The sequence below is a fragment of the Leiobunum rupestre genome, chromosome 4 (genome assembly GCF_980474605.1).
Source record: "Leiobunum rupestre chromosome 4, qqLeiRupe1.1.hap1, whole genome shotgun sequence".
NCBI classification, from domain to species: Eukaryota; Metazoa; Arthropoda; class Arachnida; order Opiliones; family Sclerosomatidae; genus Leiobunum; species Leiobunum rupestre.
This window is the reverse complement of record NC_143387.1, coordinates 8,402,443-8,424,816: the sequence shown is the minus strand read 5'-3', so window position 1 is coordinate 8,424,816 and position 22,374 is coordinate 8,402,443. Positions and strand designations below refer to the sequence as shown.

At 37.3% G+C, this 22,374-nt stretch overlaps 1 protein-coding gene and 1 long non-coding RNA gene across 3 annotated transcripts; one reads left to right on the top strand and one right to left on the bottom strand.

The window, feature by feature from the left end:
• The first annotated feature begins 767 nt into the window (after nt 1-767).
• On the top strand, nt 768-2,016 carry LOC149946004 (uncharacterized). 2 transcript variants are annotated; one of them, XR_016480528.1, is made up of 3 exons: nt 768-789; nt 1,129-1,301; nt 1,882-2,016. It is a non-coding gene; the product is annotated as an uncharacterized LOC149946004 (long non-coding RNA). The 2 variants fall into 2 exon arrangements; XR_016480527.1 differs by lacking the exon at nt 768-789 and having other exon boundaries at nt 1,128-1,301.
• A 7,736-nt stretch (nt 2,017-9,752) lies between these two features.
• LOC149946003 (fatty-acid amide hydrolase 2-B-like) lies at nt 9,753-11,397 on the bottom strand. Its single transcript, XM_090170702.1, has 3 exons — nt 11,365-11,397; nt 10,512-10,731; nt 9,753-9,952 (listed from the first exon to the last, which is right to left on the bottom strand). The coding sequence occupies exons 1-3, from the start codon at nt 11,395-11,397 to the stop codon at nt 9,942-9,944; spliced, it is 264 nt and encodes an 87-aa protein (XP_090026828.1). The 3' UTR covers nt 9,753-9,941.
• Between the last annotated feature and the right edge of the window lie 10,977 nt (nt 11,398-22,374).

The window sequence follows — 22,374 nt, the reverse complement described above, 5'->3', positions numbered from 1 at the left end:
AAAATATTTCGTCTTTCGATTCATTTTTATTTCAAGGTATGTTATTTTTTTATTATTATACCGCGAGATAAATATTTAAATTTGCTGAAATTTTATGAAGTGAAATTTACCTGAAATATTTGGTAAGGTTATATTTTGGGAATGTAATATAAGCGAAAAAAACTCCAGCGGATTTTAAAATAAAACCAAATCAACCATTTATAGGGCAAATTCTGTCCATATAATGACATAAAATATCCCAACCCAATCAACCCAAAATTAAATATAAGATTAGAAATATCATATTTGTTTTATATTAAATTTAAATTACATTTGATATATATTAAATTTAAATTAAATTTAATTTATTTTAAATTTAAATTCAATTTGTTATATATTAAATTATAATTTTTAAAGCGTTAAATAAAAGAAAAAATAAATTGTGGTCACCTTTGACGTTAGCTGTCTAGTCACTTCATATTTTTTTATTAATAGTTCTTTTTATAAAATAACCTTGGCCATATTGTTGAAATGTTGCCTCCCCGCTTCAGCTGTGGATCCGTTTTCTCTCCCACTAAAGAGTTTATGAACTCATTCTTAGGCATTGGCTGAACTATTCCTGGGCAACATTTCAACAAGTTGGGCAAGCGTAAAGACATTTTATAAAATCAACTATTCGGCTTTACTACAAAAAAATGATAGCTCCAAGGTCACAAAATTCAAAGATGTATCAATTTCTTTTTCAATAGTGGATCTGATAGAGACTTAAAAATATTAATTGATTAGCATGAGAGATGAATTTTAACGAGGGTAAGGACCGTAAGGATAATTTAACTTGGTGAAGATTGTGGCCATAGCTCACTGACAAGACACATCGCATTAGCATGTCTATAAGCAATTAAGGATAATGTTTTAAAACTCTGATAATTTCGAAAAGTTGTTTCCCTTTTCGGTGAACTAAATAGGGTACAATTCATTTTATTAACAAAAAACATTTCTGGCATTGGCCTACGAAAACATATTCAACGTTATCTCGATTTTATCAAAAGAAATATGTATAGTTAAATAAAAGAGAAACCCTACTTTAACTTCATTGTTATTTTCCATAAAAAAACTTCCCAAAATTAATGATCGATTGGATGTTTTCAGTAAACAATCACGATGACCACTTGCAAATACATCATTTTTGGAGTGCTATTTTTGGCGCTGTTGAGTATGGCATTGAGTGACGAGTGCAATCCTTGCCCCGCTTCCAATGGAATCACCAGATTCACGAATATCAACATTGTCAAATGCTGCTTGTTCAAAGGAGCTTGTTGCGGGTAAGAGTTGGGGGCAGATCACAGATCACCAATGCATAATGATAGAAAAGTTCAGATTCTTAATACTCTTGAACTAGAACAGATCTTTTTTTTAAAGGACCAAGATAATTTTTCAAATTTCTAAGAATATAGTTAAATTAACGAGAAAATGCAATTAGCCTTTTCAGTTAGCATAGATCAGTAGCGGTGAAGTCGAGAAGGTTGGATTTTCTACGGATAAGTAAACGATTTGAAAGAAAAAGCGTTTGGTTTAGCAAATTATATTACAGCTGCTAATAAACTCATCACGGTCAACACTATGTGGCTTTATGTAAACTTAAAATTCTTATCCGATAAATTAAAAGATTTTCGGGATTTAAGGGAGAGCCGAAGAGAGCAAATTATTAAAAATTCTGATATCAAACTTACCTTTTTAAATAAAACCAGATTGTTTTAAATTCCGTCTGGTAACACTTTAAACTTTAAAGACTATTTTAAAACAAACAGATAATTCATTTAAATAGTAAATTACAAAATTACGGAATACACACATTTTCAAAAAAATCTATAACTCAAATTTTATTTTTGCGTTTTCCCGTAGTGGTCAAGATAACAAGAACTTGGAAACTCACTGGGCTTACGCGAGCAAATGAGCGATTTCGAAATTAAGAGAACTCCACATACTCGCCTGTCTTTCAAACCAAACAAGGCCTCGATCTTTCGTAATGCATTTATAAAACTGGCAATAAAGTTTTTTTAATTTCATATTTTATTTGAATTGCTAATCGTAACACTCCCTTTATTAACTTACGACGTTAGTAAATTCTAATAGAGGCAAAAAGATAACATAGTATAAGGTTTACTTTTAAAAATATTTATCAAGTCTAATTTTAAGCCCATGGTTATAAATCGTATTGAAATTGGGCCAAATGATAATTTCAAGTACTGTTAGCACTTAAACAATCTTAGATGGACTTTTCCAACCTACGAATCGATTTTCGATTCCTCTCGCGATGGACAGAGTTAAGCGATCGTGTTGGCTCGCGTGGCTTGCAGGGCTTGCAGGGCTTGCCACCACCCTCCTACGCATTGTAAGCCGGCCACCTGAATTAAAGGCTTTAAAGTCGCTCGATGACCTAGGCCTAGGGTGGTGCCTTGGGTATTAGCCTAGCTGATTATTTATTTATTTATTTATTTATTTATACCCGACCACATGAACACCCAAGGGCAGACCCTGTTTGCCTAATCCAGGTGGACATTGGGTCGATGGATATCCGACAATATTAACAGGCACGGTGAAGCTACAGTTGTTCATCTTCGGAAACTGTTCTTGGTGGTAGTACGGTTGTTCTGGTAAATTCGGATAGATCAACACTCCATCGTCTCCCAAGATCTCTTGAAGTTCCTTGTCCAATTTGCCCGCTTTTTCGTTGACTTCGGTAAGGGTGGACTTGGCTGAGAGAGGTAGTACTTCGCGTACATCATGTACACCAAGGCATTGAGAGTATAAGGAGATGTCCGCAGGATCCACTTCAAGAATTCCCAGAAGACGTTGAACGTTTCAGCACCACTTCCGGTGACTTCTTCGATGACGTTGCTTGGAGCATTGGCGAAGACGTACTTGGTAAATTTCATTGTCATTTTACCGCAGGACAGCTCCGACAGACAAACCTTGTTCGCTTTCTTTCCAGTAACACCTTCCAAATAGAACACCATCTAAAAGATAAAAATAAATTATCATAAGTAAGAAAATATAAATAAGTATGACATGCTCTACTCTTCCAACTCTTATTGAAAATTGTAATGCTTTAAAAAATAAATCAAAGCTTCCTTTGGCAAAATAACATGGATTTATTAAACAGGAATTGACTAGGGTTATTTTTCACGGTACTTACTTACCAAATTTTGACAATTCATATTAGATTTTTTTATTTCTATTAAACGAACCAGGTATACTAATTTTTTCAACGAAGAGAGTCAAGTACATGTAGGGAGTGAACTTCCAATTACTCAATAACTCCTGTTGTGTGCTGTTTTGGATAGTATTTTAAATAGTCGTATTTTAAATACTACTTTAAATACATTTTCAGTATTTAGTATTTTATAGTAAATACTTTTTTGAAAAAATATTAAGAATTTTATTTTAAATCCTTTTTTGAAAAATTATTTAGAATTTTATTTTATTTTTAAGTAGTTAGCTTTAATAACATTACGATGAACGTTAAAGCAAAATGTACGTTTTGTCCCAATACTACTCTTTCGGCTCAAACGAATGCAATATCAAATCTTTTAAAACATTTGAGAGTAAGTGTTAAGAGCTATGGCCAATTTTAAAAAAAATCATTGGGGATTTCGTAAAAGGTATAATTTTACGCATGTTTTGCTTTAAACTTATTTATACTTTAAGTAGAAATAGACTGACCAATAATCATCTCGACCAATTATTGTTACTTCGAGTATTTTGTACTTTAAAATACATTTTTTCAAAATAGAGTATTTTGTATTTTAAAATATTTTTTCAAAATAGAGTATTTTGTATTTTAAAATATTTTTTCAAAATAGAGTAATTTGTACCTCCCCAACCCCTTTTTCCCATGGGATAATTTCCGTTCTTCCCCTTTTTCCCCATGTTATAATTCCCGTGGTACCCACCTCCCTCTTTTCCCAATGTGATAATTACCGTGGTACCCACCTCCCTCTTTCCCCAATGCGATAATTGCCGTGGTACCCACCTCCCCCTTTTCCCTATGTGATAATTACCGTGGTACCCTTTTCCCCATAGTCGAACCATCCCAGGAAGGCCCCCTCCCTTTTTTCCCAGGCGATTATTTCCGTGGTACCCTTTACCCCAAAAGTAGAACCACCCCAGTAAGGCCCTACATCCCCTTTTTTCCCAACCAACAGCTTTATATTATATAGACTAGCCGAGAAGCCCGCCTTACAGGCGGGCCATCAGCTAGTTGTGTGTTTCGAGGCACTCCACCCAAGTACGCCCCCCAACACCTTTTTCCCATGGGATAATTTCCGTGGCACCCTTTTCCCCATAGTCGAACTACCGCAGTAAGGCACTCTCCCCCTTTTACCCATGCGAGAATTTCCGTGGCACCCTTTACCCCTTAGTGCAACCACCGCAGTAAGGCCCTTCCTCCCCTTTTTTCCCATGTTATAATTACCATGGTACCCACCTCCCTCTTTTTCCAATGTGATAATTACCGTGGTACCCACCTCCCTCTTTTCCCAATGCGATAATTGCCGTGGTACCCACCTCCCCCTTTTCCCCATGTGATAATTACCATTCCTCCCCTTTTTCCCCATGTTATAATTACCGTGGTACCCACCTCCCCCTTTTTTCCATGTGATAATTACCGTGGTACCCACCTCCCTCTTTCCTCAATGCGATAATTGCCGTGGTACCCACCTCCCCCTTTTCCCTATGTGATAATTACCGTGGTACCCTTTTCCCCATAGTCGAACCATCCCAGGAAGGCCCCCTCCCTTTTTTCCCAGGCGATTATTTCCGTGGTACCCTTTACCCCAAAAGTAGAACCACCCCAGTAAGGCCCTACATCCCCTTTTTTCCCAACCAACAGCTTTATATTATATAGACTAGCCGAGAAGCCCGCCTTACAGGCGGGCCATCAGCTAGTTGTGTGTTTCGAGGCACTCCACCCAAGTACGCCCCCCAACACCTTTTTCCCATGGGATAATTTCCGTGGCACCCTTTTCCCCATAGTCGAACCACCGCAGTAAGGCACTCTCCCCCTTTTACCCATGCGAGAATTTCCGTGGCACCCTTTACCCCTTAGTGCAACCACCGCAGTAAGGCCCTTCCTCCCCTTTTTTCCCATGTTATAATTACCATGGTACCCACCTCCCTCTTTTTCCAATGTGATAATTACCGTGGTACCCACCTCCCTCTTTTCCCAATGCGATAATTGCCGTGGTACCCACCTCCCCCTTTTCCCCATGTGATAATTACCATTCCTCCCCTTTTTCCCCATGTTATAATTACCGTGGTACCCACCTCCCCCTTTTTTCCATGTGATAATTACCGTGGTACCCTTTTCCCCATAGTAGAAACACCCCAGTAAGGCCCTTCCTCCCCCTTTTCCCCATGTGATAATTACCGTGGTACCCTCTCCCCCTTTTCTCCATGCGAAAATTACCGTGGTACCCAACTTCCCCCTTTTTCCAATGCGAAAATTACCGTGGTACCCAACTTCCCCCTTTTTCCAATGCGAAAATTACCGTGGTACCCAACTTCCTCCTTTTTCCAATGCGATAATTTCCGTGGTACCCTTTTCCCCGCAAAAATAATTGAAACACGCAGTCCTACCAAACACCCCTGTACCCCTTTAAACCCCCTGTATCCAATGGCTGATGCATAAAGGCCACGGGACTAACGTACGCCGAGAGAGCCACGGGACTTTCAAATCGGAACGACCCCGAAACCCCCCCTCCCTCCCCCACCTCCCATTTTTTGTAATTGATTATCAAAAACGTCTGATTCGTCGGACATCGTTCTTTGGAGATTGCTTGTTTTAGTTTTACTTTCGATATTAGACTGATTCCATCCAACAGGCGGGATTTTCGCCCATTACAGGCACGAAAACTCCCCGTAAAATTCCCCTATTATATTAAACAATTTGTTGTATTTCACAATTTTCCAAAATATTTAAATGTGAAAGTTAATTTAAAATTAAAGATAATTATGAGACGATAGAGAAGTGTCTCAACATCAAGGGCTTTTACTTGAAAAAAGAAACTAATGAAATTAAACTTAAAGAAAGCCAGAACTATTACTGTCAAGTTCAAAGCCAAATGCTATTCACTGGTTGTACGTGGCGTAATTTTTTTGTATATACGGGTAGCAAAAAAAGACCAACAGATTTGTATTAGAGCTGTGAGAGCTGATGTATTTTGTGACCGAATGGTCCTAAGTTTAGCGTATTTTTTATGGCATGCATATGTACCTGAGCGGATTTCAAGGTTCCTAGAAAAATCTCTTTAGCGGATTTTGCTACGGGTAAAAAAAACAAACAAATCCTTGTACGGCAGCGAAAGTTTTATTCCCTTCAAAAAAATTCGGAAAGAGCACCTACTTAAATGAATTTCACCAAATTTATTATTGTTGTGTACCGAATTCAAATGTCTATTTTGAATGCCTTTCTATGGCGTTAGATTTATTTTAAATAGTTTTAAATCTGTTAAAATGACATTGCAAACCATTTAGTTTAAACTATAGCTTTAATACACTATTTTAAAAATCTCCCTCAAGGCGAGACAACTCGGTCCCTCTAATTAACGCTGAAGAAAAATTAGTGAACAAAGCGCAAAGCATTTTGATTTTCTCAACTTCGTCCGCCATTAATAATGGGATAGGGCTATCAAAAATGTGAAATGTTTTTATACGTCTAATAGCCCTTTACATTTTTGTATACCTTGAAAATGGTAAGAAATGCTCCATTTTCCATTCTATCGTTAATGGTTTGAGGGACAGCTTATACCCAATTAATGGGCCCAAATGTACAAAATTGAAACAGCTTTGGTGAGGGCTCGATATCACCTAAGGATGGCTTTATCATTTTCATTTTTATCCTTAGCGGTGCGAAGGACAACCTCCAAGTGCCCTGTCCTCAAAAATGTTGATTATTACCAATAGGTACTTTCTTACTTTGAAGAATTAAATTCACAGAATGTTTTATTTAAACAAGTAAACACAGATTTCCAAGCTTTAGGAAATACCTTCACATAACGTCTTCGCCTTCTAGCCTTTCTTACGTTGTCATGGATAATCGAGTTTACACTATCCCCTGCGCTGATGATATCTAGACCTCTCAATAACCATGCAATCCCCTCTATTTTGGCACCCCTTAGTGCTCAACAGTTGGACCCGTAGAACCCAATTTGATACAGTGACCGCGACGGCTAACTGCTTAAGTTGATTTCAATATTATTAATATTGAATTGATACTAATTCAAACATCACAACATTGCGTACGCCGATTAAATGTTAGTTCCCTCTAATTGACTTCAATCCTAAATAAAAATTCTTAATGGGCTTCAGATGGAATATTATTTTCTGTTGATTGACCCTTATCAGGAATCCATACCTCTACTTGGAATGCTTATCGCGGCAGATTTTCATCTCGATGTGGCTGACGGTTTTTTTTGACGTCATTATGTTAACTTAACAAACAACAACGTGAGAGGGGAGCGCGCGCAGAGGGCATTTTTTATCTCGTAGGCGAGGCCAAAGCCGTCAGAGTGATCTTAACCTACGTAATACGGCAAAATAAGCATTCCAAGTAGAGGTATGGTTTCCTGCCCTTAAAGATATATCTGTTGAAAAGTTTTGTAGAATTTAGTAGTCATTGGCATTGGCAACATTGTAAGCATTTATACTAGTTCTATTATTTCAGTCGGGTCGGGACGGGTCAGGCCGGGTAAAATTTTTTTTGTTTTTTTTTTCTGGTCGGGTCGGGCCGGGCCGGGCCGGATAAAATTAATTTTGATTTTTTTCGGTTCGGATCGGGTTGGTTCGGGTAAACTTTATTTCATTTCTTTTCGGGCTGGGCCGGATCTAGCCTAAAAAATAGTCAGCCCAACTTGTCTCTGGTAATCTGGTTGCTACACTCTACGGGAAACTAGTATACACACAAATCTCTTAGGATTGTGTGTTAAAACTGCACTTTAGGGATGGTCAAATATTTCTGTTGGCGGACCAAATCCCATCTGAATCAACTAGACGGGCAACCAAAGTAAAATTTACCCTTATATAAACCGTTGAATACGTTATTTTGAAGGCCCGTGAATCGAGGAGCTAACCACTTTTCGAAATTCTGTACACTGAGTACAGAGAGTACAACCTTTGTTAGAACAGAGTACGCCTAGTCTTTTAAGTGCAGTCAAAGCGACAGGCTTGTACACCGATTACGCATAGTGATCAGTCCCCGGCAATCTCGTATCTAGCCCCGTTGTCTAGGCAACAGGAAGGTTTCAACTTCCAAGAGCCCAATCCCACAAAAAATATGCCTTGGAAAGCGTAAACTGTTGCATTAAATATAATTTGGTACGCAATAGACTTTTTTCTTCTATAAATAAGCGTAGTTGCCAGAATTTAAGAAATCAAAGACGATGACGCACATTTCTTTAATTTAAATAGTTTCAATGGAAAGGGGTAACCCTAACGTTTTGAAAACTTAATATGTGCAGATCAGACAGAAATCTTTTGTGAACCAAATGCAAAGAAACAATGTACCTCCTTATCGGGAGGTGTGCACAGGTCTTTATAAAAACGTAGGCATCGAATGAATCATTATGCTAGCATATTTTAATCAATTTTTATGTTTACTACGACCTAAGGGTTTGCAGGTTAACGAAAAAAACTATTCATTACATTAAATTAGTAAACGGCACCTTGACCTTTAAAATGTTTCTATCGAAAATATACTCAAAACTTATTATAAAAATTACTGCTTTAAACAGGGCGATCTCAAATTTGAATTTGATGATTTTAACCATTTAAATGGCAACACTTAAATTGGAAATTTGTATTCCCCCTGATATAAGAGGATTTTACATGTTGCTCTTGCAGGAATCGAAAATCTGGAATCTACCGTGCACTACACAGTGGTGTTAATATCATTTTACTAACCACACTACAATTTGAACCCTTTAAATTTTGAATTGCTTACTTTGTGGTATGTATGTCTTTCAACCTGTTATATATGGTCTTTAAATTTACTCCAAGTTGGTTTGTAAAAAAAAATGACGTTGCCCATTCCAATCGGAGAAGCAGCTGCACCAATAAGTTCCCCTTCTCCACCTTCAAATAAAACATAGAGATAGTGTATCTTTAATCATAGACTAAGGAAGGTTTCTTTAATTGTTTATCCATTGTTCCACGTTCAAAGCTTAGTGTTAATTTGTGAAACCGTATTATTAGTACCTAGTGGAAACCAAGCGATTGCTTTTACTGTAATCAATATTTTCAAGACAAGAAAAAACGTTTTCCATACGTATTATACTAGACACAGTGTCGTTTTGAGCATCTTTAACCGAAAGTTATAAGTGGCACACATTTATCTTTTTGTCGTCTAGCTGAACGAGTGCGCCAAGCAAAGCTTACAAAGAAGACATTGGAATTTTCAGCATAGCTTCTCCACAAGACATAGATGAGACGCTTAGAATTTGGTATTAATCGCTGTATTTCAGGCTAATATTGGCGGTAATCGTCAATCGGAAGAGCCATAAATGATTAAATGTTCAATTAAACTGTGATTTTGCTTTAAGCAAAAGAAGAAATGTAATATTGAAACCACTGCAATATTGGCTCATTTATATAGTTAAAGTTACTCTCAAACCCGTCTTCCTACCGTCTTACAATTGCTTATTATCTAGCTTATCTGGCCTCCTAAGCTTAAGCCTACTCAGTTTACTGTATTTTGTATTTATTACCCCTACTGCCTCCAGTTATCCTTGTGAGATCATGAGGTTTGTTGGTTCATCCGTAGACGGTGTTACTGTCGTCGAACCACATGCAATATTCCGGAACGTTTGTAACGAAAAGAGGAATGGCTCCCGCATTTCTCATCAAAGCAACCACAGCGCTGTCTTCTTTGGCTAGGGATCCTTTCCTCTTTGCCACTCCAGAATCCATTATGTGGCCTCTAAAAATATCGGAGATTCATTTCTAAGTCGAGCATTGTAATATTAAAAGATAAGCTAGAAATGGAACAATTTTACAGCACGTTTAGAGTGTCAGAATGAATTTAAAGAAAACACCCAATTACCTTTCACACTGATTTATATATAATTTTGTGGACGCGTTCAATATTGCGTTTACCCTCTTGGAAAGTTGTATGAATGTTTGTTACAAAGGGTCCCAGTTAATAGCGACCGATGGCAAGAAATATTAAATCATGTTCACACTATTGAACCGAATAATGTTCCAAACATACAAATTATTTAGTACTGACATTTTTGGAATTTAGTGTGATCATCATCTCGATCTATAATTTTATTCGCGACACGTGGACGTCGAACAATTCTATACGCTGACAAGAATCCGACATGTGATACGTTAGCTTTGTATAGTTGTGAATCCATTGTATGGGAAAGCTTTCGTTTTCTTGTCTCGGAGCCCTGCTTTTGGGGCTCTAGGCCTAAATATACTCAGCTTATTAGTTAATCTACCCCGGGTTGCAACGATCGACTAGAAAAACTCACCTTTAATTCCGATGGCATTTTTGCAGGTGAACGGCACTCCCAAGAAAGGTTTCTCATGAGCCAACTGCTCCGCGGTTTTTCCAGAAGTCCGGATGTACTCGTCAGCAGCCTTGGCTTCTTCCAGAGCATCCTCAAACCTTTCTTCCACGACGGCGTTCAGCAACACATTCACTGATTCTATCCTCCGAATATAGGTTAATACGACATCAAAGGAAGTCACCTGAAAGAAAATGTTTTTATGTGTTCCATTATCATAATAGACGATCCTATAAAAGACTTGCAGACACGCTCTTTTAACTCCTCCACCAGAAAAAGATGGATCTCTGAATCAAATATTCTGGTTACTGAATTCGGCTGGCTAGCCAAACAAGCCAACTACAATACCTCAAGCCAATTTATGGCAACTTGGTTGGATATTCACAAAAAAATCTCCTTCAGACTGGTTTTCATTTATATCAATTTGAATTCGTGCGATAGCGAGTATTAACGCCAAAAATCTCGATTTGGAATAATATAATGTTTTGAGTCGACGTCCAAAATTTGTATTAGACAAAACAAGCATTTTGTCCTTGAGGTGGATAGGACTAGGTGGACCAGTTGCGTGGCCGGCCCGATCTCCAGATTAAAACCCGTGCGATTTTTTGTGGGGTAATTTGAAAGACTTAGTGTACAAGACGGAAGTACAAAACGTTGAGGCCCTGCAAGAATTTGAGCCGGGGTTGGTCATTTTGAACCATTCCTGTAATTGCTGCTAATTGCATCTTTAAATCTAATTAATTTAATTAGTACCATATGAAAGTTTGACATTAAAATTAGGTTGGCATTGCTAAAATCATTATTAATTAAATCATACTTCTAACAGTTCACTAATCAGCTTTTGGCACATGATCCCTTATTGGTGGTAAAGAACTTTTTTGGGTGCCCACGAAAGTGACCAGAATTTGATGCGAAACGATTTTATAAATTCGCGACAACAGATCCAAAATGTACCAAAACGTCTCATGTTTCTGGAGTTCGGTCATTTCGCTGTTCGAGGATAATGAAGAATGAGACGTGGAAGATCAGTTTCCCGAAACGCATATGCATAAGTCGCCTCTGAAGCCTAAAGATATAAAATTTCCCAAATCTTGATAATTTAGTTCATATACAGGGTGCCCACTAAAAAATGCTTCACTGCTAATAATTCAAAATTTATTTTGGCAAGGAAATATATTAAGATGGCAGAGCCGGCTCAGGGGGTCAATTGATGAGATAAACCTCAATGACCTTGAAGATATTGTTCAAGATCATTGAGGTTTATCTCATCAATTCATTTTTTTTTCTCGAGAACCGATGAATTATGAAACTCAGCTCCAAATAGAACAATGCTTGCCGTCGCAATTTGGGTCTAAATGGTTTAATACCGATGTAAATTTGAATATTGAATGACCTTAAAGACATGGTTCAAGGTCAACAGAACTTCCATAACCAAAGACCCCTTACCAGGGTGAGTTTGTCGTGATATTTTAAATACCGTAGCACAAGTACTTAAATTATTAACACCTAACCGTGATATCTAGAGCTTTTATAACTAATGACCTTGGTGTTTTGATTTTAATGTCCGTGACTTCCTATTGGTCAATTCACATCGGTATTAAGCCATCTAGACTCAAAATGTGACGGCGAAAATTTTTCTGATTGGAACCGAATCTCTTAATTCAACGGTTCTCGATATAATATTTGAATAACCTTGAAGACATGGGTCAATATTATTCAATTGTAACTCACCAAATCACCCCCTGCAATATGCAAAATATTAAATTCCAAGCATATAAGATTTTAAACTATTAGCACTCAAGCATTTTTTAGCGGAAACCCTGGCGGAGTTTCAAATTCCACGTAAGCCTTGGATTTTACGAAGCATCTATTCAAGATCAATGGGCAGCGTAATTACACGAAAAATTGTACATGTAACATGAAAAGAATTTAATATCTGATTAATTCCATTAATGCCTAGGCATTGAAAATATAACCGTTATAAACAGTCTTAAGTAAATGAACCGAAGTTATTAGAACTTGCTATACATACTTTAAATGTGTATAATTACAAATTTATTTATGAACTATTTTTAAAAGTGACAAATTTAAGTTTTCTACACTCTAAAAATTACAGGTTTAAATATGGCATATAATTGGTTTAAATGGAAATTGTATACTATTAATGGCGAAAATTATGGATGTATAATGGTTTGTAAATAATTTAAACAACTTTAAACCATAAATGGATTACCTGCTGTACTGGTTCTAAACCATAAATATAGTTAAAATTCTTCCATTATTGGGTAGCCTTTAGTGTGCTGCTGAAAGCACTATATTGGTTTAAAATTAAGCCTTTAATATACTAGCAGGAAGCCTTTATTATACTGTTGAAAACACCATAATGGTTTATAGGTAAACTCTTTTTATATTTGAAATAAACCATTATTGTGCTATTTAAGTCAGCATAATGGTGGGAAGCTAAACTATTCTTCCATTTTTGGGTTACCCTTAGTGTGCTGCTGAAAGCACTATACTGGTTTTGAAGTAAGCCTTTAATATACTGGCAGGAAACCTTTACTATAAAGTTGAAAACACCATAATGGTTTATAGTTAAACTCTTATTATATTTGGAATAAACCATTATTGTGCTATTTAAATCAGCATAATGGTGGGAAGCTAAACTATTATTCCAATATTGGGTAACCCTAACTGTGCTGCTGAAATCACTATACTGGTTTAAAAGTCAGCCTTTAATATACTGGCAGAAAACCTTTACTATAAAGTTGAAAACACCATAAAGGTTTATAGTTAAACTCTTATTATATTTGGAATAAACCATTATTGTGCTATTTAAATCAGCATAATGGTGGGAAGCTAAACTACTCTTCCATTTTTGGGTTACCCTTAGTGTGCTGCTGAAAGCACTATACTGGTTTAAAAGTAAGCCTTTAATATACTGGCAGAAAACCTTTACTATAAAGTTGAAAACACCATAATGGTTTATAGTTAAACTCTTATTATATTTGGAATAAACCATTATTGTGCTATTTAAATCAGCATAATGGTGGGAAGCTAAACTATTATTCCAATATTGGGTAACCCTTACTGTGCTGCTGAAATCACTATACTGGTTTAAAAGTCAGCCTTTAATATACTGGCAGAAAACCTTTACTATAAAGTTGAAAACACCATAATGGTTTATAGTTAAACTCTTATTATATTTGGAATAAACCATTATTGTGCTATTTAAATCAGCATAATGGTGGGAAGCTAAACTATTCTTCTATTTTTGGGTTACCCTTAGTGTGCTGCTGAAAGCACTATACTGGTTTAAAAGTAAGCCTTTAATATACTGGCAGAAAACCTTTACTATAAAGTTGAAAACACCATAATGGTTTATAGTTAAACTCTTATTATATTTGGAATAAACCATTATTGTGCTATTTAAATCAGCATAATGGTGGGAAGCTAAACTATTATTCCAATATTGGGTAACCCTTACTGTGCTGCTGAAATCACTATACTGGTTTAAAAGTCAGCCTTTAATATACTGGCAGAAAACCTTTACTATAAAGTTGAAAACACCATAATGGTTTATAGTTAAACTCTTATTATATTTGGAATAAACCATTATTGTGCTATTTAAATCAGCATAATGGTGGGAAGCTAAACTATTATTCCAATATTGGGTAACCCTTACTGTGCTGCTGAAATCACTATACTGGTTTAAAAGTCAGCCTTTAATATACTGGCAGAAAACCTTTGCTATAAAGTTGAAAACACCATAATGGTTTAAAGTTAAACTCTTATTATATTTGGAATAAACCATTATTGTGCTATTTAAATCAGCATAATGGTGGGAAGCTAAACTATTCTTCCATTTTTGGGTTACCCTTAGTGTGCTGCTGAAAGCACTATACTGGTTTAAAAGTAAGCCTTTAATATACTGGCAGGAAACCTTTACTATAAAGTTGAAAACACCATAATGGTTTATAGTTAAACTCTTATTATATTTGAAATAAACCATTATTGTGCTATTTAAATCAGCATAATAGTGGGAAGCTAAACTATTCTTCCATTTTTGGGTGACCCTTAGTGTGCTGCTGAAAGCACTATACTGGTTTAAAAGTAAGCCTTTAATATACTGGCAGAAAACCTTTACTATAAAGTTGAAAACACCATAATGGTTTATAGTTAAACTCTTATTATATTTGAAATAAACCATTATTGTGCTATTTAAATCAGCATAATGGTGGGAAGCTAAACTATTCTTCCAATATTGGGTAACCCTTACTGTGCTGTTGAAAGCACTATACTGGTTTAAAAGTCAGCCTTTAATATACTGGCAGAAAACCTTTACTATAAAGTTGAAAACACCATAATGGTTTATAGTTAAACTCTTATTATATTTGGAATAAACCATTATTGTGCTATTTAAATCAGCATAATGGTGGGAAGCTAAACTATTATTCCAATATTGGGTAACCCTTACTGTGCTGCTGAAATCACTATACTGGTTTAAAAGTCAGCCTTTAATATACTGGCAGAAAACCTTTGCTATAAAGTTGAAAACACCATAATGGTTTATAGTTAAACTCTTATTATATTTGGAATAAACCATTATTGTGCTATTTAAATCAGCATAATGGTGGGAAGCTAAACTATTCTTCCATTTTTGGGTTACCCTTAGTGTGCTGCTGAAAGCACTATACTGGTTTAAAAGTAAGCCTTTAATATACTGGCAGGAAACCTTTACTATAAAGTTGAAAACACCATAATGGTTTATAGTTAAACTCTTATTATATTTGAAATAAACCATTATTGTGCTATTTAAATCAGCATAATAGTGGGAAGCTAAACTATTCTTCCATTTTTGGGTTACCCTTAGTGTGCTGCTGAAAGCACTATACTGGTTTAAAAGTAAGCCTTTAATATACTGGCAGAAAACCTTTACTATAAAGTTGAAAACACCATAATGGTTTATAGTTAAACTCTTATTATATTTGAAATAAACCATTATTGTGCTATTTAAATCAGCATAATGGTGGGAAGCTAAACTATTCTTCCAATATTGGGTAACCCTTACTGTGCTGTTGAAAGCACTATACTGATTTAAAAGTAAGCCTTTAATATAACAGCGGGGAACCTTTACTATAAAGTTGAAAACACCATAATGGTTTATAGTTAAACTACTACTATATTAGAAATAAACCATTATTGTGCTATTAACACTGTATAATGGTGGGAAGCTAAACTATTCTTCCACTATTGGGTAACCCTTAATGTGCTGCTGAAACCATCGAGAGAAAAATGAAATTATAAAAAAGGTCGGCATTGGACAAACTTCGCCTGTTTGTGGCGCCTCGCGTAGAAAAAAAGTTAAATAATTAGCCATTTCGCGTTAAACGTGGATTTTTTTTACGCATGCTGGAATATTTGAATTTCATTGAAAGTATGACCAGAAATAACAAGTAAGTGTGGCACTTATGGAAACATTATGCGTCACTTTCAACGTATGACCAGAGGTAACACATAACTCTTTCCCATTGATGAGGGAAAGGCTCAAACCTGGGACCCTTTGGTTGTACGGGCCCTGGGAATGTGTACCGGCTTTTATATACGAAAACTGTATGGTTATGCCACAGGCGTTACAAAAGTTATATTTCTAAGTAGGTGATGGTTGGTTTGAAGGCTGTGCATATGGTATCGTATTACCAAAAGTAACATAACAACAATAAGTATACGATAACTGTATGGTTATGACAAAGATAAGTAAACGAAAACTATATGGTTATGACACAGATAAGTAAATGAAAACTATATGGTTTAGACACAGATAAGTAAACGAAAACTGTATGGTTATGATACAGATAAGTAAACGAAAACTATATGGTTATGACACAGATAAGTTAACGAAAACTGTATGGTTTTGACACAGATAAGTAAACGAAAACTGTATAGTTATGCCACAAGCGTAACAAATTTAAGTGTATGGATACTGTATTATCAAAAGTAATATAATATAACGTTTTTCCTTGGTGAGGCTTTTTTTCGTACGTAAATGTGTTCTAAGTGTACAGGGTGATTAAAACATTCTTCATAACTTATGAAAATGTTAATTCAAATATTGCTTATAGTTAATGTATAATCGAGGTCGAGTTGGCGAAACGAAGAAGACCTCCATCAGCATCCCCCTTTTCAAATTTTATTTACCGAAGCTTCGTCCCCCCCTTCTTGAAATGTTTCGTCAGCATCCTCCCCCTTGAGTTTCCCCTAACCATCGAAGTTATAGTTGGCAAAACCATGCCTTGCCCCCCCCCAATTCAACCACCTCCGCTACGCCCCTGAATGTACAGAATACTTAATTATGTTTTTGAAATTTAACTATAATATGTAAGATACACTTAAAACACTGCTTGGATTATTTATACTCAAATGTCCGTGGCATTTTGATTTCTACATTCGTTGAAGGTTCGCGGGTGGCGGCTAGAGGTGTCAATGAGCGAGAGTTCGACTCGGGTGGCGTTTTAGCTCGCCGAACCCTATTTTAGTCGCGCTCGACTCGTTTAAGACTCGCTCGCCGCATAACTCGCTCAAAATGTCTAAAAGTCAAAATTTCAGCCGGAGAATCCAAACGTAGACCGGTTTCGCCCTTTTGTGGCTCATCAGTACTGTGTAGGATTTCTGGCTTTTCTCGAAAAACTACCAATATTACTAAAACTAATACAAAGCTGTGTATATAGGGCAACACAGTTGTATATTCGCTCAAAATGGTTTCCGATTTAAATTGCTCTGTTCGACTTGTGTAAAATACATAGTTGTACCGAGCGAGTTTATGAAAATAAATAACCACTTAAAATCCGTCAATTTATGTTTTAAAATTAATTACCCGAACAATAATAAATGCAGCTATTTTAATTGAAACCTTTGTCACCACTCGAGAATGCTATTTACAATTTTTATTCTAGCACCAAAAAATAAGTGTAAAACTTATCGTAGAACTAGACAGTTTAAAGGCCCATCCACACTATCCAACTTTAGTCAGCTGACAACTTGAAAGATTTTTGTCGGACGAACAAGGCGGGTAATGTGAACGTGTCAGTTGGTTAGTGTGAATGCAAAATAAGTCAGGCTGACTGGTCTGCCTAATTTGGTCAGCTGACTAAAGTTGGATAGTTAGAATGAGCCTTAAGGGTGATTTCAAAGTGAACTGATGAATAACAACAAACATTAAGAACTTTAAATCAGTGCAAATGCAGACCGAGTAAAAGCACAGTTAACGCGTAACGTTCAAGTCAATGAGGCAATTTAGAAATCCACAAAAAAATGCATAGAAAATGTTTTCAATAAGTAAAATAAAAAGGAACTGTCCAAGCCTAAATATAATTTTCACAATCAACTATTACTGTGTAAATCGTGTTAGGATATAAGACCGTTAAAGGTCTTTGTTATGTACAGAGACGTCAATTAAGGCCGCTAAATTCAAGACCACACTGACCTATAGGCCGAATTAGCGATCGCCCTTTTGCCCTGGTCTCAAGAAGCAGATTTGCCCACCCAGTTTGAAACCCTACTGCTGACTACAGCAACTTTCACCTGAGTCTTTACGTACCCAGTCCGACCCTAGCTTAGTCAAGCTACACTAATGAAATGAATACATTTAATTTAGTGCTCCAGGAAACCACATTTGTTTAAACGGTTTATTGTCTGGGTTTAAAATAATGGCCAGCTATAATGTACAAAACGTTTTATATATTCATCACCATCCATGATTATCGCTGAGCAACCACCTGGTTGCTCCCACCCCCAAAGAACGTCCTTGAATGCCTCATATATAATACAGAATAATATAAACCTAATATCCATTTTTAGAAAGGTGTTACGATATGCGTTCCTTTAACCTTAGAAAGTAAGCTTTCGAGCTATTAAATAGCGAGCCAATGGTTTTTTCAAGCGAGGGCACTTGATTCGTTTCAGGGCTCAACTTTTTAGCTCGTAGTTTGATGCGTTCGCCAAGAAACTAGCTCGACTCGTTGCTCGTTCGCCACGAAAGTAGCTCGACTCCGTGCTCACTCGCCAAGAAACTAGCTCGACTCGTTGTTCGCTCGATATGACATAGGCTCGGTTCGTGACACGGTTCGTTTTCTGCTGATTAACGAGCGAGCTCTAGAACTCGGCTCGATACGTTTTTGCTCGCTTCGACACTCGACTCATTTATTCTTAGCTCGACTCGGTTCGATACACTTCGAGCGTGTCGAGTTGCGAGCCCTCGCGAGTTTGCTCGGCTCGTTGACACCTCTAGTGGTGCCGTTAGGTTAACGTAAGCCTACCTCTTTTGTTAATTATTAAATTTAGGTTTCTGTATTTAAATGGATTAAATTTAATTATAATAAAGATTAAAGTTATTTATATTAGCATCACCTACCTTACACTAGCAAGGAGACTACCCGAGGTGTAACTCACGGATTTTGTTTAAATTCAGGGATTAAGTAGACCTTCATGTAACTAAAAAAACCCCAAAGGGAAAAAATGCGATGGGATTTAGTATTACCATGGCAACTGAAAACGTTTTTGACAACTAAAATATTATATTTCTATATGTAAATTAACATGGCAAAATCTAAGATTCTAAGGGTCCCCCTTATGAAATTATTAATTTTTTTTTAAACAAAGGTAGTTAAATTTGGGTAAATATCAAATTTTGGGTAATTGTCTCAATTTGGGTCGGTATTTTAAATTGGGCATATAAATTTAAATAATAATTAGGGTACAATCTACTTTATGTTTACTGGTAAATAATGCTAACAGAACAACCATTACTGTGTTTTCAAAAGCGCAGTAAAGGTCTCCCGCCAGTTTAGTAAAAGTTTAAACACCAACCATTAAGATACCACTAGAAGCGCAGTAAAGGTCTCCCGGCAGTATAGTAAGAGTTTAAACACCAACCATTAAGATGCCACTAGAAGCGCAGTAAAGGTCTCCCGGCAGTATAGTAAGAGTTTAAACACCAACCATTAAGATGCCACTAGAAGCGCAGTAAAGGTCTCCCGCCAATATAGTAAGAGTTTAAACACCAACCATTAAGATGCCACTAGAAGCGCAGTAAAGGTCTCCCGGCAGTATAGTAAGAGTTTAACTTCAAACCATTAAGCCGCTATTGGAAGCGCAGTAAAGGTCTCCCGGCAGTATAGTAAGAGTTCAAATTCAAACCATTAAGCCGCTATTGGAAGCGCAGTAAAGGTCTCCCGGCAGTATAGTAAGAGTTCAAATTCAAACCATTAAGCCGCTATTGGAAGCGCAGTAAAGGTCTCCCGGCAGTATAGTAAGAGTTCAAATTCAAACCATTAAGCCGCTATTGGAAGCGCAGTAAAGGTCTCCCGGCAGTATAGTAAGAGTTCAAATTCAAACCATTAAGCCGCTATTGGAAGCGCAGTAAAGGTCTCCCGGCAGTATAGTAAGAGTTCAAATTCAAACCATTAAGCCGCTATTGGAAGCGCAGTAAAGGTCTCCCGGCAGTATAGTAAGAGTTCAAATTCAAACCATTAAGCCGCTATTGGAAGCGCAGTAAAGGTCTCCCGGCAGTATAGTAAGAGTTCAAATTCAAACCATTAAGCCGCTATTGGAAGCGCAGTAAAGGTCTCCCGGCAGTATAGTAAGAGTTTAACTTCAAACCATTAAGCCGCTATTGGAAGCGCAGTAAAGGTCTCCCGGCAGTATAGTAAGAGTTCAAATTCAAACCATTAAGCCGCTATTGGAAGCGCAGTAAAGGTCTCCCGGCAGTATAGTAAGAGTTCAAATTCAAACCATTAAGCCGCTATTGGAAGCGCAGTAAAGGTCTCCCGGCAGTATAGTAAGAGTTCAAATTCAAACCATTAAGCCGCTATTGGAAGCGCAGTAAAGGTCTCCCGGCAGTATAGTAAGAGTTCAAATTCAAACCATTAAGCCGCTATTGGAAGCGCAGTAAAGGTCTCCCGGCAGTATAGTAAGAGTTCAAATTCAAACCATTAAGCCGCTATTGGAAGCGCAGTAAAGGTCTCCCGGCAGTATAGTAAGAGTTTAACTTCAAACCATTAAGCCGCTATTGGAAGCGCAGTAAAGGTCTCCCGGCAGTATAGTAAGAGTTCAAATTCAAACCATTAAGCCGCTATTGGAAGCGCAGTAAAGGTCTCCCGGCAGTATAGTAAGAGTTCAAATTCAAACCATTAAGCCGCTATTGGAAGCGCAGTAAAGGTCTCCCGGCAGTATAGTAAGAGTTCAAATTCAAACCATTAAGCCGCTATTGGAAGCGCAGTAAAGGTCTCCCGGCAGTATAGTAAGAGTTCAAATTCAAACCATTAAGCCGCTATTGGAAGCGCAGTAAAGGTCTCCCGGCAGTATAGTAAGAGTTTAACTTCAAACCATTAAGCCGCTATTGGAAGCGCAGTAAAGGTCTCCCGGCAGTATAGTAAGAGTTCAAATTCAAACCATTAAGCCGCTATTGGAAGCGCAGTAAAGGTCTCCCGGCAGTATAGTAAGAGTTTAACTTCAAACCATTAAGCCGCTATTGGAAGCGCAGTAAAGGTCTCCCGGCAGTATAGTAAGAGTTCAAATTCAAACCATTAAGCCGCTATTGGAAGCGCAGTAAAGGTCTCCCGGCAGTATAGTAAGAGTTTAACTTCAAACCATTAAGCCGCTATTGGAAGCGCAGTAAAGGTCTCCCGGCAGTATAGTAAGAGTTCAAATTCAAACCATTAAGCCGCTATTGGAAGCGCAGTAAAGGTCTCCCGGCAGTATAGTAAGAGTTCAAATTCAAACCATTAAGCCGCTATTGGAAGCGCAGTAAAGGTCTCCCGGCAGTATAGTAAGAGTTTAACTTCAAACCATTAAGCCGCTATTGGAAGCGCAGTAAAGGTCTCCCGGCAGTATAGTAAGAGTTCAAATTCAAACCATTAAGCCGCTATTGGAAGCGCAGTAAAGGTCTCCCGCCAGTATAGTAAGAGTTTAAACACCAACCATTAAGATGCCACTAGAAGCGCAGTAAAGGTCTCCCGGCAGTATAGTAAGAGTTTAACTTCAAACCATTAAGCCGCTATTGGAAGCGCAGTATAGGTCTCCCGGCAGTATAGTAAGAGTTCAAATTCAAACCATTAAGCCGCTATTGGAAGCGCAGTAAAGGTCTCCCGGCAGTATAGTAAGAGTTCAAATTCAAACCATTAAGCCGCTATTGGAAGCGCAGTAAAGGTCTCCCGGCAGTATAGTAAGAGTTCAAATTCAAACCATTAAGCCGCTATTGGAAGCGCAGTAAAGGTCTCCCGGCAGTATAGTAAGAGTTCAAATTCAAACCATTAAGCCGCTATTGGAAGCGCAGTAAAGGTCTCCCGGCAGTATAGTAAGAGTTCAAATTCAAACCATTAAGCCGCTATTGGAAGCGCAGTAAAGGTCTCCCGGCAGTATAGTAAGAGTTTAACTTCAAACCATTAAGCCGCTATTGGAAGCGCAGTAAAGGTCTCCCGGCAGTATAGTAAGAGTTCAAATTCAAACCATTAAGCCGCTATTGGAAGCGCAGTAAAGGTCTCCCGGCAGTATAGTAAGAGTTCAAATTCAAACCATTAAGCCGCTATTGGAAGCGCAGTAAAGGTCTCCCGGCAGTATAGTAAGAGTTTAACTTCAAACCATTAAGCCGCTATTGGAAGCGCAGTAAAGGTCTCCCGGCAGTATAGTAAGAGTTCAAATTCAAACCATTAAGCCGCTATTGGAAGCGCAGTAAAGGTCTCCCGGCAGTATAGTAAGAGTTCAAATTCAAACCATTAAGCCGCTATTGGAAGCGCAGTAAAGGTCTCCCGGCAGTATAGTAAGAGTTCAAATT

Bases quoted from the DNA above. Each gene is read 5' to 3' on its own strand.
- LOC149946003 (XM_090170702.1), bottom strand. From the start codon at position 11,397: ATGTGCCAAAAGCTGATTAGTGAACTGTTAGAA. The intron at 10,732-11,364 runs GTATGATTTAAT...ATTTTCTTTCAG, and splicing joins TGATTAGTGAACTGTTAGAA to GTGACTTCCTTTGATGTCGT.